Genomic DNA, 24,452 nt, shown 5'->3' with positions numbered 1-24,452 from the left:
AAAAAAAAAAAAAAAAAAAAAAAAAGTGAAAAATTTTTGTTCTTCAAAGGTCACTATCAAGAAAGAGGAAAAACTCCACAGAAAGAAAGAAAATACTTGCAAAACCTGTATCTAGTAAAGGTCTAGCACCCAGAATATATAGAGAAACCCTATAACTCAGCAATAAAAAGACAAACCCAATTTTAAAATAGGCAAAGGATATGCAGACATTTCTCCAAAGAAGCAATACAGATGCCCAGTAGGCACATAAAAAGACATTCAACATTGTTGTCATCAGGGAAATGCAAATCAAAACCACAGTATTACTTCACACCCACTAGTATAATTAGATTTTAAAAGATGGACAATAACAAGTGTTGGTGAGGATGTGGAGAAATTGGAACCCACATACGTTGCTGGTGAGAATGTAAAATAGTATATCCACTTTAGAAAACAGTTTGGTCGTTCCTCAAAAAGTTACAGAATTGCCATATGACCCAGAAATTCTGTTTCCAGGTATATTCCCAAAAGAGATGAAAACATATGTTCACCCAAAAGCGTGAACAGGAGTGTTCACAGTAGCATTATTCATAATAGTCAAAAAGTAGAAACAACCCAAATGTCCCATCAACTGATTAATAAACTGCAAAATTTCCTTAGAGTGAATTATCATTTAGCCATAAAAAGGAATGAAACATGCTAGAACACAGAGACAAAAGGTCACATATTGCTTGATTCCATTTATGTGAAATGCCCAGAGTAGGCAAATCCATAGAGACAGAAAGCGGATTAGTGGTTGCCAGGGTCTGGGAAGGAGAAAGATAGGGAGTGACTGCTTAATGGATACAGGGGCTTTTTGGAGTGAGGAGGGGAAGTAAAAATGTTCTAGAATTAGGTGGTGATGGTTGCACTAAAAACCTCTGAATTATATACTTTAAGAGAGTGAATTTTACAGTATGTAAATTTTATCTCAAAAAATACTTTTGAAAAGCAACACAGTCTGAAATTCTAAGGCTCTCTGAGTTACCATAAATGCTTTAACGTCTGGTTGACTTTCAACATTTCTGCCAAACTCTCTGCCACTTCATCGTCGAGTTCATTTTGGGTCAGCCTAGGGAAAAAAAAAAAGGAAGTATTTACTCAAGAGAGCCTACTTGGCAGACATTGTTCTAGAGTTCACAGGAGCAGGAACCCAGCCCAAGGCTCTCCAGCTACACAGACGATCACCCTGAGAACCCAGAAAACAGCCAGGCTCCAAGCCCAGCCTGTCAGCTGCACGGAAGGTCAATGGGACTCATTTCTAATGCAAATCCTGTACCCAGGCTCCTATTTCTTAGCCCGGCTACCTGTAGAGGAGCCCACCTTCCCTCCCCACTTTTGCTGAGCCCTCAGATTTCATGGAAGATGGGGGCCCACAGAAAATAAAGATGGGGGCCCACTGCCTGCTTCTCAGGTCTCTTCTAGTCCCAAGGTCCCTTGAACACCACTGACAGTGTGTTATTCCAAGTCAGTTTGAAGACCTGAAACAGCCTGCACATTAAAATGTGTTCAGTGCTTTGCTCTTAGTTAACTTGTGAGGGACCCAAGTTAAGTGACTAACAGTTCAGGAAGCCTCTCAATGGCCCTTAGAACCAGAAGTGGTCTGGATAAAGCACCAAAGTTCCTCAGTGTAAATAGGGTAGGACCCACTTGTGCCAGTGGACGAAAGAATCATTAGGAAGAATAGAACAGAAAGAACATTTTAAAAAATCATTCCTTGAAGGGCAGTTTGGATGTGCCTGTCCAAATTTTAAATGTGTTTCATTTTAAGACAATTAGACTTCCAGAAATTTACCCTACAGTGTGCAAGGATATACACACAAAGCTTTACACATTGCAGCAAGCATTGTAGTATTATCCTAATGTAAAATCTGAACAAATTTAAATCAGAAACAACTGATGAAATACATTGTGACATCTGTTCAATGGATGATGTGCAGCTAGTAGGGAGAATGAGGTAGAATGAAGAGGGAGAAGAACACAGCATTGACACCTGCTCCGGACTCAGCCTGGGCAGGTTTGTATCACCCACGAGCAGGGTGACCTTGGGCAAGGGGCTTAAGTTCTTTGGGTCTGAGTTTTCTCCCTGGTGAATGTTAATAGTATAGATCGTATAGAGTGATTGTGAGGCTGAGTTAACGCAGGGAAAAAGTGTAGAATAACACATGGCATGTAGTCAGCACTTGAGGGCTTCTAGGTGTTGACATTACTGCTATCCATGTGATTTCGCTCTCCATGGGGCACCTGGCCATGTCTGGAGGCATTTTTGATCCTCACCACTGGGAGGTACAGGGCAGAGACGCTGCTAAACCTCCTACACAGGACAGCCCTACTGTAACAAAGAATCACTTGGACCAAAATGTCAACAGCATCAAGATTGAGAAACCCTAAAGGAGACATGTAAAATATGTGTAATCCATGACTATGATATTTTTAGAGTCACTGGTTGAATGCTATTCTATTTTGCATATCTTTGAACATACATAGAACAAAAGGCTAGAAAGGAAAGGTTATTTTGGAAAACACTACGGGAGGTACTTTCACTTCCTCCTTTTAGGAGGAACTTTAGGAGGTACTTTCACGTCCTCCTTTAGTGTCTTACATTTTTTCCAAAAACCATATATTACTTTTCAAAATGTTAAATGATTTTTTGAGGGGAAAGAATTTAAAATGCACTTACTGGCCAGCAGGCCTAGTGTCAAAACTCTCTCCTAAAGATGACATTGTCATTATTCTCAGTAATTTAGCAAGATCAGATGAGCACTGGGCTCTGAGTAGATGATAGGGAGGGGTGTAAAACAGCTCCCTCACCTAACCTGTAAGGAATTTTTTGCTTTCCTTTTTTTTTTTTTTTTTTTTTGTAGATAGAGGGTCTTGCTATATTGCCCAGGCTGGTCTCGAACTCTTGGCCTCAAGCAATCCTCTCACCTCAGCCTCCCAAAGTGCTGGGATTACAGGCATGAGTCACTGCACCCAGCCACCTGCATGGAATTTATGATACAGGGATGTAAATAAAATTCAAATAAAGCAAAATAAAACATTAAGTGACCATAAAAAAGGGAACACCAACAAAAAACACCCTCAGGAGGCCACATCCACTTAGTAAGTGCCCTGGAGTGCAGAGAGGGAGCGAGGACTGTGGGCTTCAGGTGAGCTGGATGGAGCACAAAGGCCAAACCTCAATGTGAAGACCCGGGGAAGGAGGAGGCTGCCTGCGGGGAGGCAAGTGAAGAGGAAGAAGGGAGAAAATTTTGAGCCAAGTGCATGGAAGTTGGCCTCTGCCAAGCACATCTGAAGGTATCTGAGGATACCTGGATAGCTTGCATGGCCAGCCTTCTAGTTCTCCTGGGGCCTAGAAGGCCAAGGCCTCAGACCCAGGCTCCTGGAGCCCACTTCCCCATCCTGTACCTGTTTATGCTTGTGGAAGTGGCTATTTTCTTCTCTAGGAGGAAATTAAGTTATCAACTTAACTGAAAGGCCTAGAGCCTTTCCAATTGGGAGACATTTTTTCTGTTAAGATTCCAGGCCATCTGCAGCCCCTGGGATAATTTCTAAGACCCAAACCCTCCAAAATGACTCTGTGCCAGGTGCAGTGGCTCACACCTGCAATTCCAGGGCTTTGAGAGGCCAGGGCAGGAGAACTGCTTGAGTCCAGGAGTTCAAGACCAGTCTGGGTTACAGGAAAATCCCATCTCTACAAAAAATTTTAAAATTAACTGGGCGTGGTGGTGCGTGCCTATAGTCTCAGCGACTCAGGAGGCCAAAGCGGGAGGTTTGAATGAGCCTGGGAGGTCGAGGCTGCAGTGAGCCGAGATTGCGCCACTGCACTCAAGCCTGGATGACAAAGTGAGACCCTATCTCAGAAAAACAAACAAACAAATGAAAGGACTTGAGCTATTACCACAGTATTTCTAGAGACGTGTTCTGCTGCAGGGCCCTCGCAAGGCTCTTTCCTCCTTCTGTGGAGACGCCGTTGGACGCAAGACTAGGAAGGAACATGCTTGGGGTGAATTATTAGAGACACATCTACATTCAGTCTTAGCTTCAACATCAGAACAGCTGGGAAGCCTCTGCCTGGCCGTGGCCCCAGCCCAGACTCCCTCGGGGCAGGATGCAGAAGGACTCAGCTGAAGCGGCAGTGCCCAGGCGTTGCTGCCCCAGAGCCCACACAGAGAGCACAAGGGGAGGCCGGATGAAAACCGGGCCATCAGCACAGCCTGCTCACACAACGGTGGGCTGGGGTCGGTGCCTCAGGTTTCTGCACATGGGCAGGAGGCTGGAGAGGCCTGGCAAGCTGTGCTTCTAAAGGCTGGTCCCATCAAGGGACCCCATCTGCGAGACCTGGTGAAGTCTCTTCTGCTACTGACCCCACCTTCTTGGACTCTTTTTCAGTGGTAGGAAGGACAGCAGCAGAGCCTTGGACATACCAAGGCCTCAAGATTTGGCCAGCAGCCTAAGTGGGGGCTGGGTAGAAGCATCCCTGTTTATAGAGAGGAAGAGTCCCTCTTTTCTAGCATCATCCTGAGGACAAGGAAGGGGCAGGAATCTGCTGGCCAGCATCTTGTTAAGTTTTACCTGCACTTAGGAAACCCTCCCTCTACCAGCAAGGGGCATGCAGGGATGGCTGAGGGACTGGAAATGTCCTCTGTCTTGATGGGGGTGGTGGTTGGCTGGTGTGGGACACATGCAGAATTCACTGAGCTGAATAAATACTTAAGGTGATTCCTAAAGGATCTAGAACCAGAAATACCATTTGACCCAGCAATCCCATTACTGGGTATATACCCAAAGGATTATACATCATTCTTCTCTAAAGACACATGCACACGTATGTTTATTGCAGCACTATTTACATAGGAAAGACTTGGAATCAACCCAAATGCCCTTCAATGATAGACTGGATAAAGAAAATGTGGCACATACACATCATGGAAGTATTCCATTGCAGTCATAAAAAAAAAAAAAAAAAAAAAAGAATGAGATCATGTCCTTTGCTGGGACATGGATGAAGCTGGAAGCCATCATCCTCAGCAAACTAACACAGGAACAAAAAACCAAACACGCATGTTCTCATAAGTGGGAGTTGAACAATGAGAACACATGGACACAGGGAGGGGAACATCACACACCCGGGCCTGTCGGGGGGTGGGGGGCTAGGGGAGGGAGAGCATTAGGACAAATACCTAATGCACGCAGAGCTTAAAACCTAGATGACAGGTTGATGGGTGCAGCAAATCACCATGGCACACGTTTGCCTATGTAACAAACCTGCACATCCTCTACATATATCCCGGAACTTAAAGTTACAAAAAAAAAAAAGAATGTGCTTTACTAGATGGCCTCTTATGCATCAAAAAAAGGTTTGACAAGAGTAAGGAAAATCACACATGCAATCCCTCTTCTATTAGGAGCGCCAATCACCCTTCCCCAGCAAACCTAGAGCAGCTAGGAGGGACCAGGTTGGCCCCTGGAGACAGTAGGGCCACAGTTACCTCAGGGTGGTCAAGCTGGGGTGGTTCCGCAGAGCCTCTGCGAAGGCTTTTGCTCCTTCATCCCCAACTTGATTGCCCCACATCCTGAGGGAGAAGACAAGATAGTGAATGTTAGCTCCCCCCAAAACAGCCACACTCACCCCTCCTTTTATGCCAATGGCCACAGCTCAATTCCTCCTCAACAGACAGATGTTTGTGCCCAGTCCCTGGATCTGTGGCCTGGACACTAATTCCTCACGCTGACCTCTGAGTGGGCTGCTCTGGATTTCAAATTCAAGGACTGATGCAAGACTGAAGAGCAGGGGAGGCCTTGTGAACAGAGGCCATCGGCAAGTGGCACAGTTGGAGACCGAGCCTCACCACGAGCTTCAGAGAGCGGTCAGCCTGGGAGCCTGAACTCATGAGACGAAGCACCTGTATGTCTCCTGTGGAGCACAGAGGTCCGCAGAGTCCTGGAGGGAAGGCTGTGTGCAGGTGCTGGGTTCCCAGCAACTGCTCAACTCTGGGCAGGGTCAGAGACATTCCTGAAGACATGGTCTTCCAGGAGACAAAGAGCAGGAAGTACCTTCAGAAACCCTATCAGTAATGTTCCTGTCACATAAAGGGGACGTTACCCAACTAAGCTCTGCAGCTGTGGCCATCTTGGTGGAGAGTTGTGGAAATAAAGCTGTATTCTCTCCCCTAGAGCACATCCGGAGAGGCCCTGGCTAAAACAGTCTGCATGGTAAGATGGCTCTGCCATCTGCTACCTGTGCGAACTTCGGGAAATTATGTAGTCTCTTGGACCTCAGTGTCTCGTCTATAAAATGGAGATAATTAGAGCATTCCCTCATGGAGTTGTTGTGAGGATTCATTGAGTTAACAGATGCAAAGCACTTAGAACAGTGTGTGGTTCGCACAAAGTGTTGGTTGTTCCCAATAGGATCAGCATGCACTGTCGACACACAACGAAGCAAGTTCGTGTGGCCCACTCACAACACAATGGCGGCTGCCTCAACAACACGTTCGCACCAAGCAAACTACCTGCTTACACCATTCCAGGAATGGCTTGCTGGAACCCAGAATAAGCGTTTTCAGTGTTTTGCTTAAATATATGTATTTACTATATGATTGAATGGCATCACATTTTTAATAAAGTAGAAAGCTACTCAAGGCATGAGATGAAGTGAAAAAGGAAGGATAAAACTCTGTACATACAGTCTGACCCCTACTATATTTTTTTAAAGTGGTACAAAGAGAGAGAGGAAGAAAGAGAAAGTGAGAGAGCTTAACTGAGCTTAAATGTTAACAAGAATTGTTTTCCGAGAAGATCATTTGTATTATTTTTCATAGTTTCCAAATAAAATTACCTGTGTTCCTTTTATAATCCAATAAAATTATAATGATACAAAAGCTTTAAAAGCCTCAAGAATCAAAACCACAATGAGACACTACCTCACACTCATTAGGATGGGTATTGTCAAAAAGAGAAAATAGCAAGTGTTGGCAAGGATGTGGAGAAACTGGAATGCACTGTTGGTGGGAACGTAAAATGGTGCTGCTGCTGTGGAAAACAGTATGATGATTCTTCAAAAAATTAAAAATTACCATGGGATCCAGCAATCCCACTGCTGGATATATACCCAAAAGAATTGAAAGCAGTCCCTTGAAGAGATATTTGTATGTCCATGTGCACAGCAGCATTAGTCACAATAGCCAAAGCATAGAAGCAAGCCAGTGTCTGTTCTTGGATGAATGAGTAAACAAAATGTGGCATAGCCACACAATGGAGTATTACTCAGCCTTAAAAAAGAAGGAAATCCTGGTCGGGCATGGTGGCTCACGCCTATAATCCTGACACTTCAGGAGACCGAGGTGGGTGGATCATTTGAGGTCAGGAGTTTGAGACCAGCCTGGCCAATGTGGTGAAACCCTGTCTCTACTAAAAATATAAAAATTAGCTGGGATCGGTGGCAGGTGCCTGTAATCCCAGCTACTCATGTGGCTGAGGCGGGAGAATTGCTTGAACCCAGAAGGTAGAGGTTGCAGTGAGCCGAGATCATGCCACTGCACTCCAGCCCAGGCAACAGAGTGAGACTCTCAAAAAAAAAAAAGGAAATCCTGTCCCATGCTTCAACGTGGATGAACCTTGAGGACATGATGCTAGTGAAATCAGCCATCCCCAAAAGGCAAATACTGTATGATTCCACTTACATGAGGAAAAGTAGTCAAAACCATAGAGAAAGTAAGCAGAAGGGTGGCTGCAAGGGGCAGGGGAGAGGGGACCAGGGAGTTATTGCTTAATGGGCACGGTTTCAGTTTTGCAGCATGGTGAAAACTTTCCACTGTCTCTCCCTGACAGCGAGCCCCAACGGTCCTTCTGGTATACTGATGTATGAAAAGAACAGCAGGGGTCCACATACACACACAGCAGGTTATACCACATACTTCCGCCCACTTGTACTCACCCAACGTCAGAGATTGATTTGCTGTTCTTCACAGCCAGGGCGAGACACTTCCCTCCTTCACTCGTTATTTTGTTTTTTCCCAGTCTGCAGAGAGAGTCACGCACAGTCAGCCTCCAGCTATGCAGGGGCTCCAACGTGGGCCACTCTCCTCCCCAGCACAGAGCCCCTTCCAGCCCCATCTTGGGAACTGTGCACTTTCTTCTGGGATCCACAAGAGCCATGCCCTGGGCCTCCTGTCAGGGAGGGACCTGAAACCCTGAGGACAGTCAGTTAGGGTTCCTCTCCAGGAGCTGGCCCACAGTCTCTGCAAAAGCTCAGGGACCTGAGCCCTCCCTGGGGTCCTCTTAATCACCTCAGCAGCATCACTGACTTCCCTTGGGAGACCTGAGAGGTCCCACTTTGACTGCCAAGGGTTAAGGTATGTGGCCACTGTCAGGGCAGGACCAGAGGCTCCAAGCCTGGCACACTGTCACCCCCTGGGCAGGGCACATCTACAGCAGGGCAAGGGCCCAAGCTCTTGCAACCAGACAGGAAACTCCCTTGGGGCAAAAAGACCACCAGAAAGGGTGAGAGTTAGTCCTTTCTTCGGGCTAGTAGTTACTGAAATCAAAATGCCAACCTTTCCCCCTACCAACGACAGGTGGCTCTTCCAGAATCCAAGCCTCACGGATCACACAGAGGTATCCTTATTTGACCAACATGGCCCTGGGACTAGTGGGAGGCTTTAGGATGAAAGCTCTTTATCATGACATGTAATCTTTGAACAGCAGAAGGGGGTGACCAAGAGAAGATACTAAGGAACCTGGTCCCTACCCCACTTACTTAAGGTGTGTGAGGCCTTTGCATTCATCCAGGATTTTGGTGACGTACCTGGCTCCGACATCGGTGATCTGGTTGTTGTATAAACTTCAAGAGAAAGCACAGCCATGAGACTTTCTGGCTCCTGATGTCATTTTAATAGCCCCTATTTTTTGAAGCACATGCTGTCTACTGATTTCCAGTCTGGGTTGAAAGGGGAACACACAGGCACCAGAGTTCAGGGCTCTGAGGTCTCACGGCCCAGGTTCAATCCAGCTCCACTACTTTCCCCAGCTTTATGACCTGAGACAAGTCACCTCACCTCTCTGTGCCTCAGTTTCTCCATCTGTAATACAGGGGTAATGACGATAGCCCCCTTGCAGGGTGGTTCTGAGGATCTTAGGACATAACGCAAAGCCCTAGTGCATGAGTGCTCAGTGACTGGCAGGTGGTGGGTATTTACAACTAAGATTACATTCAGCATCTTGAGAAGAAAAGATTCTGAATATTGAAACTTCTCGATGTCTACCTTTCAGCCATCTCACCACTCAATGCCAATTCAATAATACAGCAGATGGAAGTTGAAAGGCAGCTAAGTTCAGGCTTCCAGGGTTCCACAGCCACACAGAGCCCTGGAGCCAAGTGTGGCCTGGGGTCGTTTGCATCCATGTCCTCATTCACATTGAAGGCCACTGAGGCCCCAAGAAACTGAACAACTGCTCCAGCTTGCAGAGCCACCAGTGCTGTGGGGCTGACCTACAATCCCTTGTCTCAGGCTCCAAAACCTCAAAGGCTCTGAACGCCCAGAGTTTCTCACAATTCTTTTGGCAACTGATGTGGAGCTATTTATAGTCTTTCTTACCACACTTGGTTTGACTGTTTCATCCGTTCTGCGAGAGAAATATGAGTGTTTGAAAATGGGGCACTGCCGTAGACCCCTGTGGCCACATCATGCCGTAGCATGCACTCAGAATCCCCTTTCGGGTCTTGCCCCAAAGGCTCTGGATGAGGGATTCTGGACCCAAAATAGTCCAGACTAATATGTAAACAGGATTCTAACATTTATTAAACATATCCCCTTATATTCTCTTTGCATCCCCCAATAACCAGTTGTAAACCTTCTTGCCTATACTGGGATCCCAATTTTATAGGTTAGGAGGCTGAGGCTCAGCAAGACTTCATGACTGGCCAAGCCACAAAGAGAACCCAGGACTCTCAACTCCTGGGCCAGTGCTCTCCCCAGCTCTGGCCCATCCATGCGGATCATCCAGAGACCCATAGGAATGTGAATTCCCTGCAGCTCTGTATTATTACTAGGTATTTGGCCCAGTGTTCTGGAGAAAGACATACCCCAAATATGTCACAATTTTGTATTTGGTCAGCTCTTCGCTTAGCACCTTTACCCCACCGTCAGTGATCTGGTTTACACTGAGTCTGAAACAAACAGCAAAAAAATTATGAGTCAGGGCAGGCACTCATTATGAAGGATCATTAATCTTACAAAGATCCAGAAACCTTCAGGCCCTGGAGTTTTCCCCAGTATAGACGGCCCTGGAGAATGACTGCAGCAATCAGCCAAAGAGCCCCTTACAAAGCCTGGCCAACGTGGGGCCACCAGACCCGTCCTGCACCAGCCCATGGGTGAGGCTGCAGCAGAGCCCCTGGCTCCTCACATGACCATGAGGGACACAGGGGGGACACGTGAGGCCAGCCACCTCTGACATCCACCCTTTGCGTGTGGCCTATGTGTCAACCAGACCCTGTACCTGGTTCTCATATGGTGGAGGGCATGGGTTTGGAAACATCAGGGGCTGCTTTTAGCAGTTGTGACTGGAGGAGGGAGTGCCCTGTCATCTTGCAGGCAGGGCCACTGATGTTAGGTGTCCTGCAAAATGCTGGACAGGTCTCACAAGAACTGTTGCACCCAAAATGCCAACAGCCTCCCCCCATCCAGAAACACATGGGCTAACCCTGACTTGTCACTGGAAAAGGCTATGGGTCCATTTGTCAAAGGAGACTGCTCATGTCATTCCGTAAAGTGTCGGACAGCAAATATTTTAGGCTCTGTGGGCCATGTGGTCTCTGTCGCAACTACTCAACTGTGTAGTGTGAAGCAGCCAGTAAGTAAATAAATGGCTGTGTTCCAACAAACCTTGACTTACAAACACAAGCCATGGGCCCAGTTAGACCCACAAGCTGACCTTGATAACAAGTAAAATGCTGAGCAATTAAAAGCTTGATTTTTAGGCCACATCAAAATGATCAAGTCAGACACTCGGGACCCTTCCCCTCAGAGTCCCCAGCCTGGGCTGGGAAATAGTGTGCATGTACACGGCATGGCCAGCCCAAGATAGCACAGGCTACTGGACATTCCCAATATCTATACTTTCTTAGCAATAGATTCCCCCATATTTTAGCTGGGCCCATCTGATGAAGTTCTGCCCATACTATTAAGTACTGAAATAGAAGCAGCAGTATAATTAGTAATAGCCAAGAAGTGTTCTTAAAACTTTGAGGCATGCCCTCAATCTTTGCCCTTCCTTCTTACTGATAGCCAGAGTGTCAACTAGATGGCTGGAGTTTGAGCAGCCCTCTTGGGCCAAGATGTGAAAGCCAGGTAGTGAGGATGGCAGAGCAGCAAGGCAGAGAGCCTGGGCTCCGGAGGGTCATGGAGATTCCATACCAGTCCTGAACTACCTACCTCTAGACTTTTACATGAGAGAAATAAGCTTGTAAGTCACCAAGATTTGGGGGTTTCTCTCTCAGCTAAAATTAATCCTAACTGATGCAGCTAGAGAGCTGAGCGTGCTTCCCGTGATTACCCATACCCTCTGCTTTCCTACAAGCTGCTTTTTCTTTCACTGGTATGAATGAAAGCTTCACCTGGGGACAGTAGGAAGGGCAGGGCCACCACACTGGTGTGGAGTTTCCCATTTAAAAGATGGACAGAGGGGCCGGGCGCGGAGGCTCACGCCTGTAACCATAGCACTTTGGGAGGCCAAGGCGGGCGGATCACCTGAGGTCAGGATTTCGAGACCAGCCTGGCCAACAAGGGGAAACCCATCCTACTAAAAATACAAAAACCTTAGCCGGACGTGGTGGCATGTGCCTGTAGTCCCAGCTACTCGGGAGGCTGAGGCAAGAGAATCGTTTGAACCCAGGAGGCGGAGGTTGCAGTGAGCTGAGATCGCACCACTGTACTCCAGCCTGTGCAACAGAGCAGGACTCCATCTGGGGCGGGGGAAAAAAAAAGATGGACAGAGGGTAGCACTGAGTGTGAGACTGCCTAGGGCTACAGAGGGAGGAGAGTCACTGGCTGAGAGTACAGAGAACAGACTGCAGGTTTTCTAATTCCCAGGCTAGGGCAGCCTTCGGCCCCCTGCACCACATGTCCCCGTGCAATTTACACTCTGACACTGGTGTGACAGGCACTGGGAGTCAGTTCTAAATCCCTACTGCTCTTCAGAAATGCATGAGTCAAGTAATGGTGAATTTAACCCCCTGTAGAAATTTACAAGGTTTATTTTACACAGGAAATGCTAATAGAAGAAAACAGACTGGCCTCTGTTTCCCCTAAACTATGAAACAGGAAAGCAACCACGAGTTAGCATTTTAACTGAGATCTCTAGCAGTGCGAAGGGCTGCTGGCTTTGATCACAGAAAGTCACCAGTGCCAACTGGCACAAGGTCTGCTTTCGCTGCAGTAATAAAAGCTCCCATATTCCAGAAACTTTTTGAGGGCTATCTCGGAGCCTTACATTAATCTTAAAAGGAAGGTTCTTTATGCATTCTGGCACTACCATGTCTGAGCTGTGTGACCTAAATCAAGCTATTAACTTCTCTGTGCCTCCACTTCCTCATCTGGCAAAATAGAGACAATTACAGTACCTAAGTTACAGGGTTGTAAAGAGCATTCCATTGGTGATATTTGTAACGTACTTCACCCATTCTCAATTAACGTTGGTCCTTGTGACCATAACTGACAAGATTATGAGCATCTTCTTTTTCCAGATGAGGGCAGGGAGGCTCTGAGAGTTAAGCACTTTCTTCAAGGGCACCCAGCTGTGGCTGATCCAGGTCCACCTGCCCCGAAGTTTTGCACCTTGCCCTCCGCCCCGCTGAGAGAGAAAAGGTCTGGACATTCCAAGGCCCATGGTCGTGAGTCCTACGGGATCCTGGTCCATGATGCCAATCCTGGTGCCCCCTGAACCTGGCCCACCCGGCCCACCTGCTGCTCCCCTTGCCTGGCGGCCTCACCTGATAACGGTGAGGCGGCTGAAGCAGGGCCGCAGCTCCCGCACGCCGTAGTCATTGAGATTGTTGTTGTCCAGGTCTAGGGCCAGCCGCTTGCGGAAGTGATGCAGGACGAAGGACAGGGCGCTGCAGTCGGCGGAGCAGGCGTTGCAGTAGGTCAGCTTGAGGTAGTTGGCGCAGATGCCACTGGCCGCCAGCTGCCCCACCTTCTGGCTCTGTGTCTCATAGATGCAGCGCAGCATCCAGATGAACGTGGGCATGGCCTGCACCTGGTTGAAGCTTTCGACCTGAACTCGGGGCAGGCTCTTCAGGTAGCCCCGCAGGCTGGAAAACAGGTGTGCCCACAGGGCCTTGCGCTTCCTCCTCAGGGCCGCCGCCGGCACCAGGTGCCGCAAGAGCTTCTGTTTGGCTTTGGACAACAGCCCACACAGGAAGAGGCTGGTGAACTGGAAGTGATCCTTGTTCTTGAAGAGGTCTTCCCGCGATGGACCGCTGCCCCGCAGGCACTGGAACGGGAGGAAGGGAGGATAGCAGGACGCGGCCGCTGTCCCCCCAGGGGGCATCCAGTCCTGGAAGAACCTGAGCAACTCCCGAGTGCCCACCTTGTCGTCCAGCACAAGGAAAAAGGCTGTAAAGAAGGCCTGGAGGGTGAGGTGGAAAAACTCATAGGACTGCTGGTCGCCCCCGGGACCCAGCTCCGGCAAAGCCCGCAGGAAGCCCAGCTGCATGTCTCCCTCCTGCAGACCGGAGGCCTGCACCTCCTCCTGGGTGAAGACAAAGAGGCTCCTCTCCATGCCCCGGTGGGCCACCTGCCCCAGCGAGCACAGAGTGTCCCGGCCGGCGCGGAGGGTCTCCACCGGGCTGCGTGTGTTCCGCTGCACCAGGCTGCTGGGCTGCATCCTGTTCAGGTGGACCTCGGTGACCAGTAAGAAGACGTCCGTCAGGGTCATCATGCAGTTGGGCAGCTGTGGTGAGCCTTCGAAGGCGGCACGGAAGTGCTGAAAGCACCGGAAGATGATCCAGCAGAAGAGAGGCACAGAGCACAGGCTGCAGAGGTTGGGGTTGGCCTCCAGCTGGCTCAGCAGGTGGTCCTGCAGAGCCCGCTCAGGGAACATCTTCCTGGCATAGGCGCGCAGGTGGCTGGGGGAGAAGCCCCGGAGAAGCACCTTCTTCCGCAGGAACTGGCGCGGGACCTCGATGCCTGTGCGGGCGGTGAGCAGCTTGCTAGCCCCCTTGAGCAGCTTCCCGCTGAGCAGGTTGGCCAGCAGGACCAGGGGGTGGGCAGGCTCCCAGGGGCAGGAGCTGTCAGGCACGCGGCTCAGGTCCAAGTCCGAGTGCAGCTCATCCAGGCCGTCAAAGGTGAAGAGGGCCACATGGGGGAAGCGCAGCAGAAAGGCGAACACCTCCTCGGGGTCCTGCTGCGGGTAGCAGTAGTGCTTGAAGAGCAAGTCCTGCAGACACAGCCTGTCACTTTCCCTGAAGCAGCTGAACATGCGGCAGCGAAAGTGAAAGAAGAATTTGACCCCTGCGTCTAGCCGGCCCGTGGCCCAGAGGCTCTGTAGCCGCTGCAGCAGCATGGACTTGCCCACCCCAGCATCGCCCAAGACGAAGATGGTCTCGCCCTGCTCATTGAGGATGCCCGTGGTGTGGTCCAGGAGGCAGGCCGGGCTGTCCAGGCTGCCCAGGCTCTCATTGCTGAAGCCGACCAGCTCCATGATGGTGTCCATGTAGATCTCCTCCAGCAGCAGCTCCTCCTTCTGGGCATAGCACAGCATGAACTTGGAGTCACGGCCCAGGTGGTGTCGTAGCTGCTGGGTGTACCTGCTCACTGGAGGGCACGGCAGCAGAGTGAGAAGGAGAGAGGCAGAAACAGCATCAGACAGGGAGGTCTCAAAGAGGAGAGGCGAGTGCATAAACAAAATTCACAACCTGGACCCTGAGGCCAGCGCAGCCACTCCTCAGATGCAGACCTGGGGAGCGTCACAGAGCCAGCATTCCTGACCCTGAGGGCCCTGGGCTTCCACCCCTCTGCTTGACCTCAGATTTAGCCAGAGAGAAGGTGACAAACTTCAACTGGGATCAGTGTCTGAGACAGGCCACCCTTATTCCTCTGCATGGTGTCATCACTGAACTGCAGTTAAACGCTGAAGGCCCTCGCACTTGAGGGCCAGGTCAGATGGCCATTCTGGCCCTCCTCCACCAACATCGCTTTTTTATTGTTAGAGATAGGGTCCTGCTCTGTCACTCAGGCTAGGGTGCAGTGGCCCAATCATAGCTTACTGCAGTCTCAAACTCCCAGGCTCAAGCAATCCTCCCACCTCAGCCTCCCAAGTAGCCGGGACCACAGGTATATGCCACCACGCCCAACTAATTTTTGTGTTTTTTGTAGAGATGGGGTCTCGCCATGTTGCCCAGCCTGTTCACAAACTCCTGGGCTCAAGCGATCCACCCGCCTCGGCCTCCCAAAGTGTTAGGGAGTGTTATATATTCGTCAATAATTTTTAGTAAGTTTACAAAGTTGTACAAAGCTCACCACAGTCCAGTTCTAGAACATCACCATTTTCCCAGATTTCTGGAGCCTATTTGCAGCCAATCCCTGGGCCGTAGGCAACTACTGATATGCTTTGTCTATAGATTTACCTTTTCTGGGCCTTTCATATAAATAGAATCATACAATATGTAGTCTTTTGTGTGAGGCTGCTTGTAGAGTGAATTACGCTTTAAAAGCTAATAAAGTAGCTGGCTAATGGAACCAACAGAGTCTTTCAAAAGAATGATTCCTCATGGGAATATTTTCCTTTTTTTTTTATTTTTTCATGGGGGAAGGAAACAAGGGGAGGCAGGAAGGAGTAGACAGTCAGAAGCTGGCAGTGGCTGGCAGGCACCTGCAGGGACCATGGAAGCCGGAGCCTAGCCCTGACACTCTGTTGGCTGGCCTTGTTTCCCCTAAGCACACACCTGTCTTGTGCTTCTGTTTCCAATGACATCTTGGATTCTTTAAAAGGCAGGATTTGGGTCCTTGGTGCTGGTATGTTACCAACAGCTGTCTCAAAGTGGAGAGTTCAAAAGCAGAGAAAGAAGACTCCTGCCCCAGAGCAGATCCTGGCCCCAATGATATGTTCTCATGTGCCTTGGACTGCTGCTGTCCTGACTGCCATTTGCAAGGGCACATTTGTGAGATTGCTGACTGGTGGTCTCTTCCAGCAGACTTGAAGCTCCCTGAGGGCAGGAACCCTATCTGTGTTTGCTCACCACTGTCTCCCTGACATTCAGCACAGGGTAGGGTCTTGGCATGTGGTGGGTACAGCAAAAAATACTTATTGAACGAATCAATTAACTAATGGGGTCTCCCATGGTGCTTTGGAAATAAGGACTGGCACCCAAGGGTGACAGAATACCTTGCTTAGAATCAAAACTGGCAAGGCTTTTTAATTTTTTTCTTTCCTTTTTCAGAGACAGGGTCTCACTCTGTCACCCAGGCTGGAGTGTAGGGGCACAATCACAGCTTGCTGCAGCCTCAGACTCCTGGGCTCAAGCAGTTCTCTTGCCTCAGCCTCCCTAGTAGCTGGAACTACAGGTGTGTGCTACCATGTCCAGCTAAAGATTTTTTTTAAAGAAAAAAAAATACAACCTTGAATTTGTGCAACCATTAAAATGTCTACATATGTCAGAATAGGAAGAAAGCAAGGGGTTAGAACAGAGGCCATTCCCACACTTCCACAGGCCCTTCTATAAACCAGACCATCGAGGTGTGGGCAGTTCAATAGCAGCCACCTGGGCTGTACTTGGGTGACAGGGTTCAGCTGTTCCTTTTTAAAATCAAAATAGCACCTGGGCCTGCTTCTTGAGGTGGCACTCAGGGCTGGCCCAGCCATTACCAAACCCCAGGGCCCTGCTTGCACTGGTGCCTGCGTTCTCGCTGGGGCTGACTCCTACCTGGGTCAGTGTTGACCACGACTTTGCTCTGAATGAGCAGGGAAGGGGAGAAGCCGATCTCCAGCAGCCAAGGCCTGAGGTCCACATAAGCATCTGCGAGTTGCTGGAGCAAGTAGAGGAAGAACTCGGATACCTCTTCACCCTTGCTCTGTACCAGGTCCAGAATTTTGCGGACCTGGAGGCGACACAAGCATGAGGGCATGGGCTGGCATGAGAGGCATCCTCCTACTGTAAGGACCCTCAGGCAGGCTCAGGGCAGGGCTCTGAGTTCTTACTACAGCTGGTAGCTATGCCATCCCCCCAGCTGCTGTGACAGTCAACATGCTGGAGCCCTAAAATCTGTAAAATGACCTCTTGAGCAAGAAATAAAACCACCCAGCTCTAAGGAACCAGGAGGTTTCCATGAGCCGAAAAATAAAAAGGACAGACAAGTAGCTATGGAATTCTCTCTCTTCCTCCTTCTCCCTCTTTTTTTTTTTTTTTTTTTTTGAGACAGAGTCTCTCTCTGTCACCCAGGTTGGAGTGCAATGGCACAATCTTGGTTCACTGCAACCTCCACCTCCCAGGTTCAAGGGATTCTCCTGCCTCAGCCTCCCAAGTGGCTGGGATTACAGGCACCTGCCACCACACCCAGCTAATTTTTGTATTTTTAGTAGAGACGGGGTTTCACCATGTTGGCCAGGCTGGTCTCAAACTCCTGACCTCAGGTGATCCATCTGCCTCGGCCTCCCAAAGTGCTGGGATTACAGGCATGAGCCATAGTGCCCAGCCTTCTTGTCCCTCTTAACCTGACACAACTGCCGTGCAGGAATGAGAATGGAGAGGGGAGAGCTGCCCCTTGGGTATAATGAGGTGGGTACCTGGGCCACACAGCAGGAGGGTGACAGGCCATACGTTAAAAATGGCTTTTTTTCTTGTTAAAAATGCAGGAAAACAAATCAAGAGAAGAGAACAAAGCACACGAGTGTGCTACTGCTTCCCCCAGAAACAGTCCTGGTCTCTTCTGAATCCCAGCAGGGTCATGTCATAAACGGGTTGTGTCATTCCTCTAACCAAGAAGGAATTTGTGGTCTCCATTTTATTTTTCAGGAGATAATGCAAAACTTCAGTGAAAGTAAGGGCTGTTAAGGCACCCCACAGTGGAGCAGGGAAGATCCTTTGCTGTGGAACCACCGTGGGATGTCATCATTCCTGAACCTGAGGCGGTTCCCCTCCGAGTCTCACCCAGCAGCGAGCACCCTCCAGTCTTCAGAGGCACTGAACGAACATCGCTGCTGGGGATGCTTTTATGCTTATGTTCTTTTTCCCTCCTAATTTAAAGAGGATCCAAAAATGAAGTGTCTGGGAACCAATACACACAGCAATGAGAACTGAGATGTCAGGGTTTGCTCCAGACACAAACACAGGAGTGAAAGACCTGATTGTGCAACCTGCTAACCCAGGCATTTGTGTGCTATTAGTACCCCAAAGTGCAGCCCTGCCCCCTGGACTAAACTCCCACGCTCTTCACTCAGATCAGCAGGGAGAGGCCTCTTCCAGCTCCCGGGGTCCATACAATGCCCATGCCCATCCCTGTCCCTGGGGCACCTTGTCAGTCTGGGTGGGGCAGGCACACACAATCTCGGCGTCTTCGGTGGAGAAGTAGTCATTCTTCAGTAAGTTGTCCACCAGACACTGAGTGTTGCGGATGCGAGTGACCAGAAGTTCCCGGTTGCTTTTCAGTAATTGAATGTGGGGGTGAGACTCTGATGGGATTATTTCCATCTCACTGTGGCCCTGCTCTTCCATAGTTAAAGTAGCAAGTGGCTACTTTTCCCAAATTCATCTTCGGCTGCATGTGTCCTCCCAGCAGTAGGGCAATCAGGATTCAGGCCCTACCCTCCAGGGCCCCTGCTACTCTATGCATATCCTGAAGAGACCAATGACATCATCAGCAAAGCAAAAGCTACAGAAAGAGCCCACCCCACCTCCCACTGGTCCTGGGTTTCTCTACCTAGAGCAGGAAGGAGCCATGCTTAAGACCTTTATCTGGCCAGGCAAGTTGGCTCATGACTGTAATCCCAGTGCTTTGGGAGGCTGAGATGGGCAGATAGCTTGAAGTAAGGCCAGTAGTTTGAGACCAGTCTATGAAACATAGTGAGACCCCCATCTCTCAAAAAATAAAAAAAAATTAGCCAGGCATGGTGGCACACACCTGTAGTCCTAGCTATTGGGGAGGCTAAGGCAGGAGGATCACATGAGCACAAGAGTTCAAGGCTGCAGTGAGCTATGATCATAGCACTGCACTCCAGCCTGGGTGACAGAGCAAGGTCCTGTCTGCAACAAAATTTTTATCTTAGATGCGTTAAAGAGAAAAAAATCATAATTTAATTGTTTGCACTTGAGGGTTATATCACTAGAGTAGGTGACCAGAGATAGCCAACGCTTTTTTATTTTTAAATCAAAACTTCTTCATTATTACTATAAAGCAAAAGTGTGCTTCGATCTTAGACTGAGATAGAGATGGAAAGGTGTATTATTTTACATAATAAGGTTAACAGGGCTTGCAGGTTTCTGCATTCCCCAAGCAGGGAACAGGCCCAGAACTGGGAAAGAAGGACCTGTGGGGTTTGGTGGGAGACAGGGTCTCAGCACAAAATAGCCTAAGGAGAGAGACCACAGCATGAAGTCTCCTGTGGTAGCCAGAGCCAAGGAACCTGGGGACAGTGATGTCTCAGTCACTGTTGCCCATTTTGGTTTGTGCTATAACCTCTTCCCCCGTGTCCTTGACCTTCAGCAAAGTCTGTTATACACAAGCACCCTGGGGAAGGAGGGAGACGCAATGGCCCCACGTGGCATGAAGCGGGACAGAGGGAGGGCAGAGGTACAGGAGGAAGAGGGAGAGCAGGCACGGAGTTCCCGGGATTAGATTCCCAAGAGAGGCATCTCTCTGGAAACCCTTGAAAACAAGTGCTGAGTTTCTTGTCTGGGTAGGAACAGGGACCCAAGCTATTTTATTTGGGCATTAAAAAACACTTGGGTTTATCTGAGTTATCCCAAAATTGAACTCATTACCTTCCTTGTAACAGTAACAGCAAATAATAATAATAATTTTTTAAAAAAATCCCACAGCAGACCCTTCAGCCTCTTCTTGTCCAGGCATACTTGCATGTGTAAAATGATCTTGGAAGCGGAAAGGCCTGGAATTGGCCACTTTGTCGTTTGTCTAGGCAGGAAAACCCATGCATTTCAGAGAGAGAGTTTAAAAAAAAAGTTTTTTTGTAGTTCAAAAAAAAGTTCATAGGTCTTTTAACACTATCCACATCATTAATATGTTTCACAAGCCACATCTGTTAACATTCAGGTCCATTGGTTCTCAATTTTTTTTCCACCAAGGGCACATGAGTCTCCTGCTCTTTGACACGCTTCCATGTTTTCTTTTTTTAACCTATCAAATGCCAGACCCCACGCAATAGCTTTCTTTTTAGAACCCAAATGATAGAGCAGGAAAGAGTACAATTTCAAATTATCAGCAACAGAAGAGCAAGAGATCCTCACCAAAAAAATTTAAAGGTATGAAAATATTGGTTATTGTTCTAATAAAAGTTATTAAATGCTAATCCAGCCTTTTCTCCTTTTCTTTTTTCTTTTTTTTTTTTTGTTTTTTTCTGGCAGAGTCCCACTGTGTGGCCCAGGCTGGAGTACAGTGGCACAATCTTGGCTCACTGCAACATCTGCCTCCCGAGCTCAAGCAATTACCCTGCATCAGCCACCCAAGTAGCTAGAACTACAGGCGTGTGTCACCACACCCAGCTAATTTTTGTATTTTTAGTAGAGACAAGGTTTCACCATGTTGGCCAAGCCGGTCTTGAACTCCCGACCTCAAGTGATCTGCCTGCCTCAGCCACCCAAATTGTTTGGATTACAGGCATGAGCCACCACACCCGGCTATTTTCCATGGCGGTCAATTCTATGACCCACTTTAGGATCCTTAGCTTTAAAAAATTGGCTCATTTAAAGCATACCAGTTGACAATATTAAACTTAAATTAGCAGTTAATAATACCTTTTTAAGTTTCTGGGATCATTCTTTGAAGTTAGAATATTTTAAAACAACATTCTTTAAATCTTCAATTTCCAATTTCTTTCTGGAATCTGCAAAATCAAACAAAGACTTAAAAAAATCATTGTGGCACATGGTGAATGAATGAATAAAATTGGCAAGAGAATAATTTTAAAATCTAGTATTCCCAGATATCAGACTACTCTCTGTACCTTATTCTTTTAGGACAGTGTTTTCCAAACGTTCAACATCCCCACTATAGTCACTTTTTGGTGGTTCTTGCCATAATTGAGACACACCTGTACTTTATTTGCTTAACTTTTTGTTTTCAATTGAGTTTTGAAAACGCTAATAATTTGAAAGGAATGTTATGTCACCATTAGAAACAGAAAAAAAAAAAAAAATCCTTTGCAATGCATAGAAAGTAACACAAAAATTAATTCACCAGAAATACAACAATATTACTGTATTCCAGCTAGTCCTGCTGTGGTTGGGGCCTGTTTTCTCTCGGAAGCATCTGAGAGATGTTAAAGACACAGTAGCACAGAATTGAGACTTTCTCTTTAAGATCATCACAAGGCTGAGAGAAAACTGGAAAGAAGTCGCTCTCTCTTTGTGATTTAGCGTTTTTCAACGTCATGCTCCATTCTTTAGAAAGCTGGGAAGGGGTATTGCACAACTTCCTTCATCCCTCCTTTCCCGACCTTTGCCCGCCTCCCACGAGGGGCCCATTTTACTCACTGCTTCTGTCTCTTCCAAGCCTGCGATTCCCATAAAAACAGCAACTTGTCTTCCCAGATGTTTTCTGTAATCGCCGCCATAGACAGGTATCTCCACCTCTTGCCATCAAAGGCAGAAACTGAAGGAAAGTCTCCTGACTTACAATCACCTAAATAAAGCAATATATTATATGACAGCCATCTGGCAAGGAGGCTACTTTATAATTTCTAGAGCCCTGGCTTAAGATTTAATCAAGTGTGCAGAGTTAGCTCAATTCAGCAAGAACTTAACAAGGTATGGATGTTGGAAAGGAAAACAGAGAAACTGAACTCAGACCTGGTAAACAGAATCTAAGGGTAGACCAAAACCATACCATGGGAGACTGGAGATCAATTTAAAGTTCATGGGCACTTATTATCAGAAACACCAAAGAGCCAGAGATCTGCTGGCCCTGGCAGGCAATCCTTTCCTTTCTTTACTTGGTAAAGGGTGGGTCCAGTTGATGAAGAGGGTCTGGTTCTTTCTTCCAGGCAAAGAGAAGACCAAGGTTGGACCAGGGCCAGGTATCTGGGAGCTGGGTCTGCTCTCCTCAGTGGGGCTTTCCCAGGCCAGTGGTGCAGACCAATGGGGACTGAAGTTGGAGATCCTGGTAAGGCAGCTCCAGGGAATACCCAAAGAAAAAAACCAAGCTAATGGAGGCAGCCAGAAAAAAAGGACGCACCGCAGAACAAAAGATGGATCACCAATTGGAAAAATGAAACAGAGGAGATCAGAGGAGGGTGAGTCCACCACCAAAAGCCATCTCCTGAGGCTAAGGCAGGTGGGGGTAGAGCCTGTGGGCAATGAGGGAGCCCTGAAGGGAGCTGGGGCTTGCACAGGCATCTCCTCCCAACTCTTATTCTTTCTAGCTTTCTGCCCTCAGAGAGGGTTAGTTCCCAGGGTAAGGGAATCCCAGGGGCAATTCACCACTCCAGGCTCCTCACAGAAACCAGTGCCCAAGTCCCATCCTGCAATGTGATCTTCCAAACTAAATACAAGGTCTGCAGAGCCTCCAGGAGAAGATTCAGGGAAGCTGCTCTGGTGAAAAGGAAGCAGGGATTGCAGGATGGCGGATCTTCAAAGGGAAAAAGAAGACCACAGAGCAGTTCTAATGAATTGAAATATGACACAGCTTCCCAGTAATTTAAAACTTTCTAGTAGCCACATTAATAAAAGTAAAAATGGACGGGTGAAATTAATTTCAATGATATATTTTAATTCTAATACACTCAAAATATTTCAGTATGTCATCCATACAAAATTTATGTATTTGTTATTATTATTTTTTTGACATGAAGTCTCACTCACTCTGTTGCCCAGGCTGGAGTGCAGTAGCACAATCTTGGCTCACTGCAACCTCCACCTCCTGGGTTCAAGCAATTCTCCTGCCTCAGCCTCCCAAGTAGCTGGGATTATAGGTGCACACCCCTACACCTGGCTAATTTTTGAATTTTTAGTAGAGACAGGGTTTCATCATATTGCCCAGGCTGGTCTTGAACTCCTGGCCTCAAGTGATCCTCCCACCTCGGCCTCCCAAAGTGCTGGGATTACAGGTGAGAGCCACTGCACCCAGCCCATCAACACAAAATTTATTAATGAGATAGTTTACATTCTTTTTCTTCATACTAAGGCTTGGAAACCTGGCATGTGTTTTAACCTCACATCTCAGTTTGGATCAACCACATATCCAGTGCTCAAGAGCCACATGTGGCCGGGGCTACTTAAGTGGACAGCGCCACTCCAGGGCAATCACTAAAAGCTAGGGTGGTGAGACGTCAGAGTTCCTGCCTGCTGTCCTTCCATTTAAAATACTGATGCCAGGAATGATCTTTGTTGTTGTTGTTGTTGTTGTTGTTGAGACGGAGTCTCGCTCTGTCCCTGAGGCTGGGGTGCAGTGGAGCGATCTCGGCCCACTGCAAGCTCCGCCTCCCGGGTTCACGCCATTCTCCGGCCTCAGCCTCCCCAGTAGCTGGGACTACAGGTGCCTGCCACCACGCCCTGCTAATTTTTTGTATTTTTAGTAGAGACGGGGTTTCACCATGTTAGCCAGGATGATCTTGATCTCCTGACCTCGTGATCCACCCACCTCCGCCTCCCAAAGTGCTGGGATTACAGGCGTGACCCACCGCACCCGGCCAGGAATGATCTTAATTGGCTTTTCAGATCAGTTTCATCGGCAACTCAGTGAGACAGAGGTTAAAGACGTGAGGTCACTGAAAATTCTGCAAACTCAGGAAGAAAATACATACTGGACCTACTGGTTTATACTCAATGTAAAATTCCCTTCACTGCTGCATACAATTTGGCAGCTTTGCATTCTTGCAAAGATCAGAGAGTAAGATACAAAAATGCTGTTGATGTTTGGTGAGTCAGGACTCTCCTATACCACTGGTGGAAATGTAAATCTGTGGAAGTCTCTGGAAAGTCCTTTGACATAGTATGTGTCAACAGACTCTGAAAACTTTCTATTTAGTAACTTTCCCTTCTAGAAACCCGCCTTTTGAAAAGAATCAGGGGTTCTGACGGGTTTTGTTTTTTTTTTTTTCCGGTTTTTTTTTTTTTTTTTAAAAAACAAGGGACTTCCAGTCCTGGTTATAATAGAATAACTTGTGGCTCACACAGAGGACAACTGCCGGTAAATGGATTGACAAAGTATAACATATTCATACAGTAGAACACAATTCAACAATAAATGCCAATGAAACAA

General features: G+C 47.9%; 1 protein-coding gene across 6 annotated transcripts in view; it reads right to left on the bottom strand.

The window, feature by feature from the left end:
- The window catches only part of NOD1 (nucleotide binding oligomerization domain containing 1), a 49,599-nt gene that overhangs the window by 8,749 nt on the left and 16,398 nt on the right, over positions 1–24,452 (bottom strand). For 3 of the 6 annotated variants that reach the window (XM_017878331.1, XM_017878416.1, XM_017878487.1), the window contains exons 2-12: positions 21,728–21,875; positions 20,990–21,078; positions 18,533–18,854; positions 16,946–17,120; positions 13,013–14,837; positions 10,106–10,189; positions 8,780–8,863; positions 7,958–8,041; positions 5,511–5,594; positions 3,920–4,003; positions 1,007–1,090 (exon numbers count right to left, since the gene is read on the bottom strand). In XM_017878331.1, coding sequence (XP_017733820.1) covers positions 1,007–1,090; positions 3,920–4,003; positions 5,511–5,594; positions 7,958–8,041; positions 8,780–8,863; positions 10,106–10,189; positions 13,013–14,837; positions 16,946–17,120; positions 18,533–18,733 — 2,705 coding nt within the window. In that variant the 5' untranslated portion in view covers positions 18,734–18,854; positions 20,990–21,078; positions 21,728–21,875. Of the gene's footprint in view, positions 1–1,006; positions 1,091–3,919; positions 4,004–5,510; positions 5,595–7,957; positions 8,042–8,779; positions 8,864–10,105; positions 10,190–13,012; positions 14,838–16,945; positions 17,121–18,532; positions 18,855–20,989; positions 21,079–21,727; positions 21,876–24,452 lie in introns of those variants that run through there. The other 3 variants (XM_017878562.1, XM_017878629.1, XM_017878695.1) reach the window with 3 other exon arrangements.

The sequence above is a fragment of the Rhinopithecus bieti genome, unplaced genomic scaffold (genome assembly GCF_001698545.2).
Source record: "Rhinopithecus bieti isolate Rb0 unplaced genomic scaffold, ASM169854v2 scaffold_429, whole genome shotgun sequence".
Taxonomy (NCBI): domain Eukaryota; kingdom Metazoa; phylum Chordata; class Mammalia; order Primates; family Cercopithecidae; genus Rhinopithecus; species Rhinopithecus bieti.
Note: the sequence above shows the minus strand (reverse complement) of the source record. Positions and strands in the feature narration are given on the sequence as shown.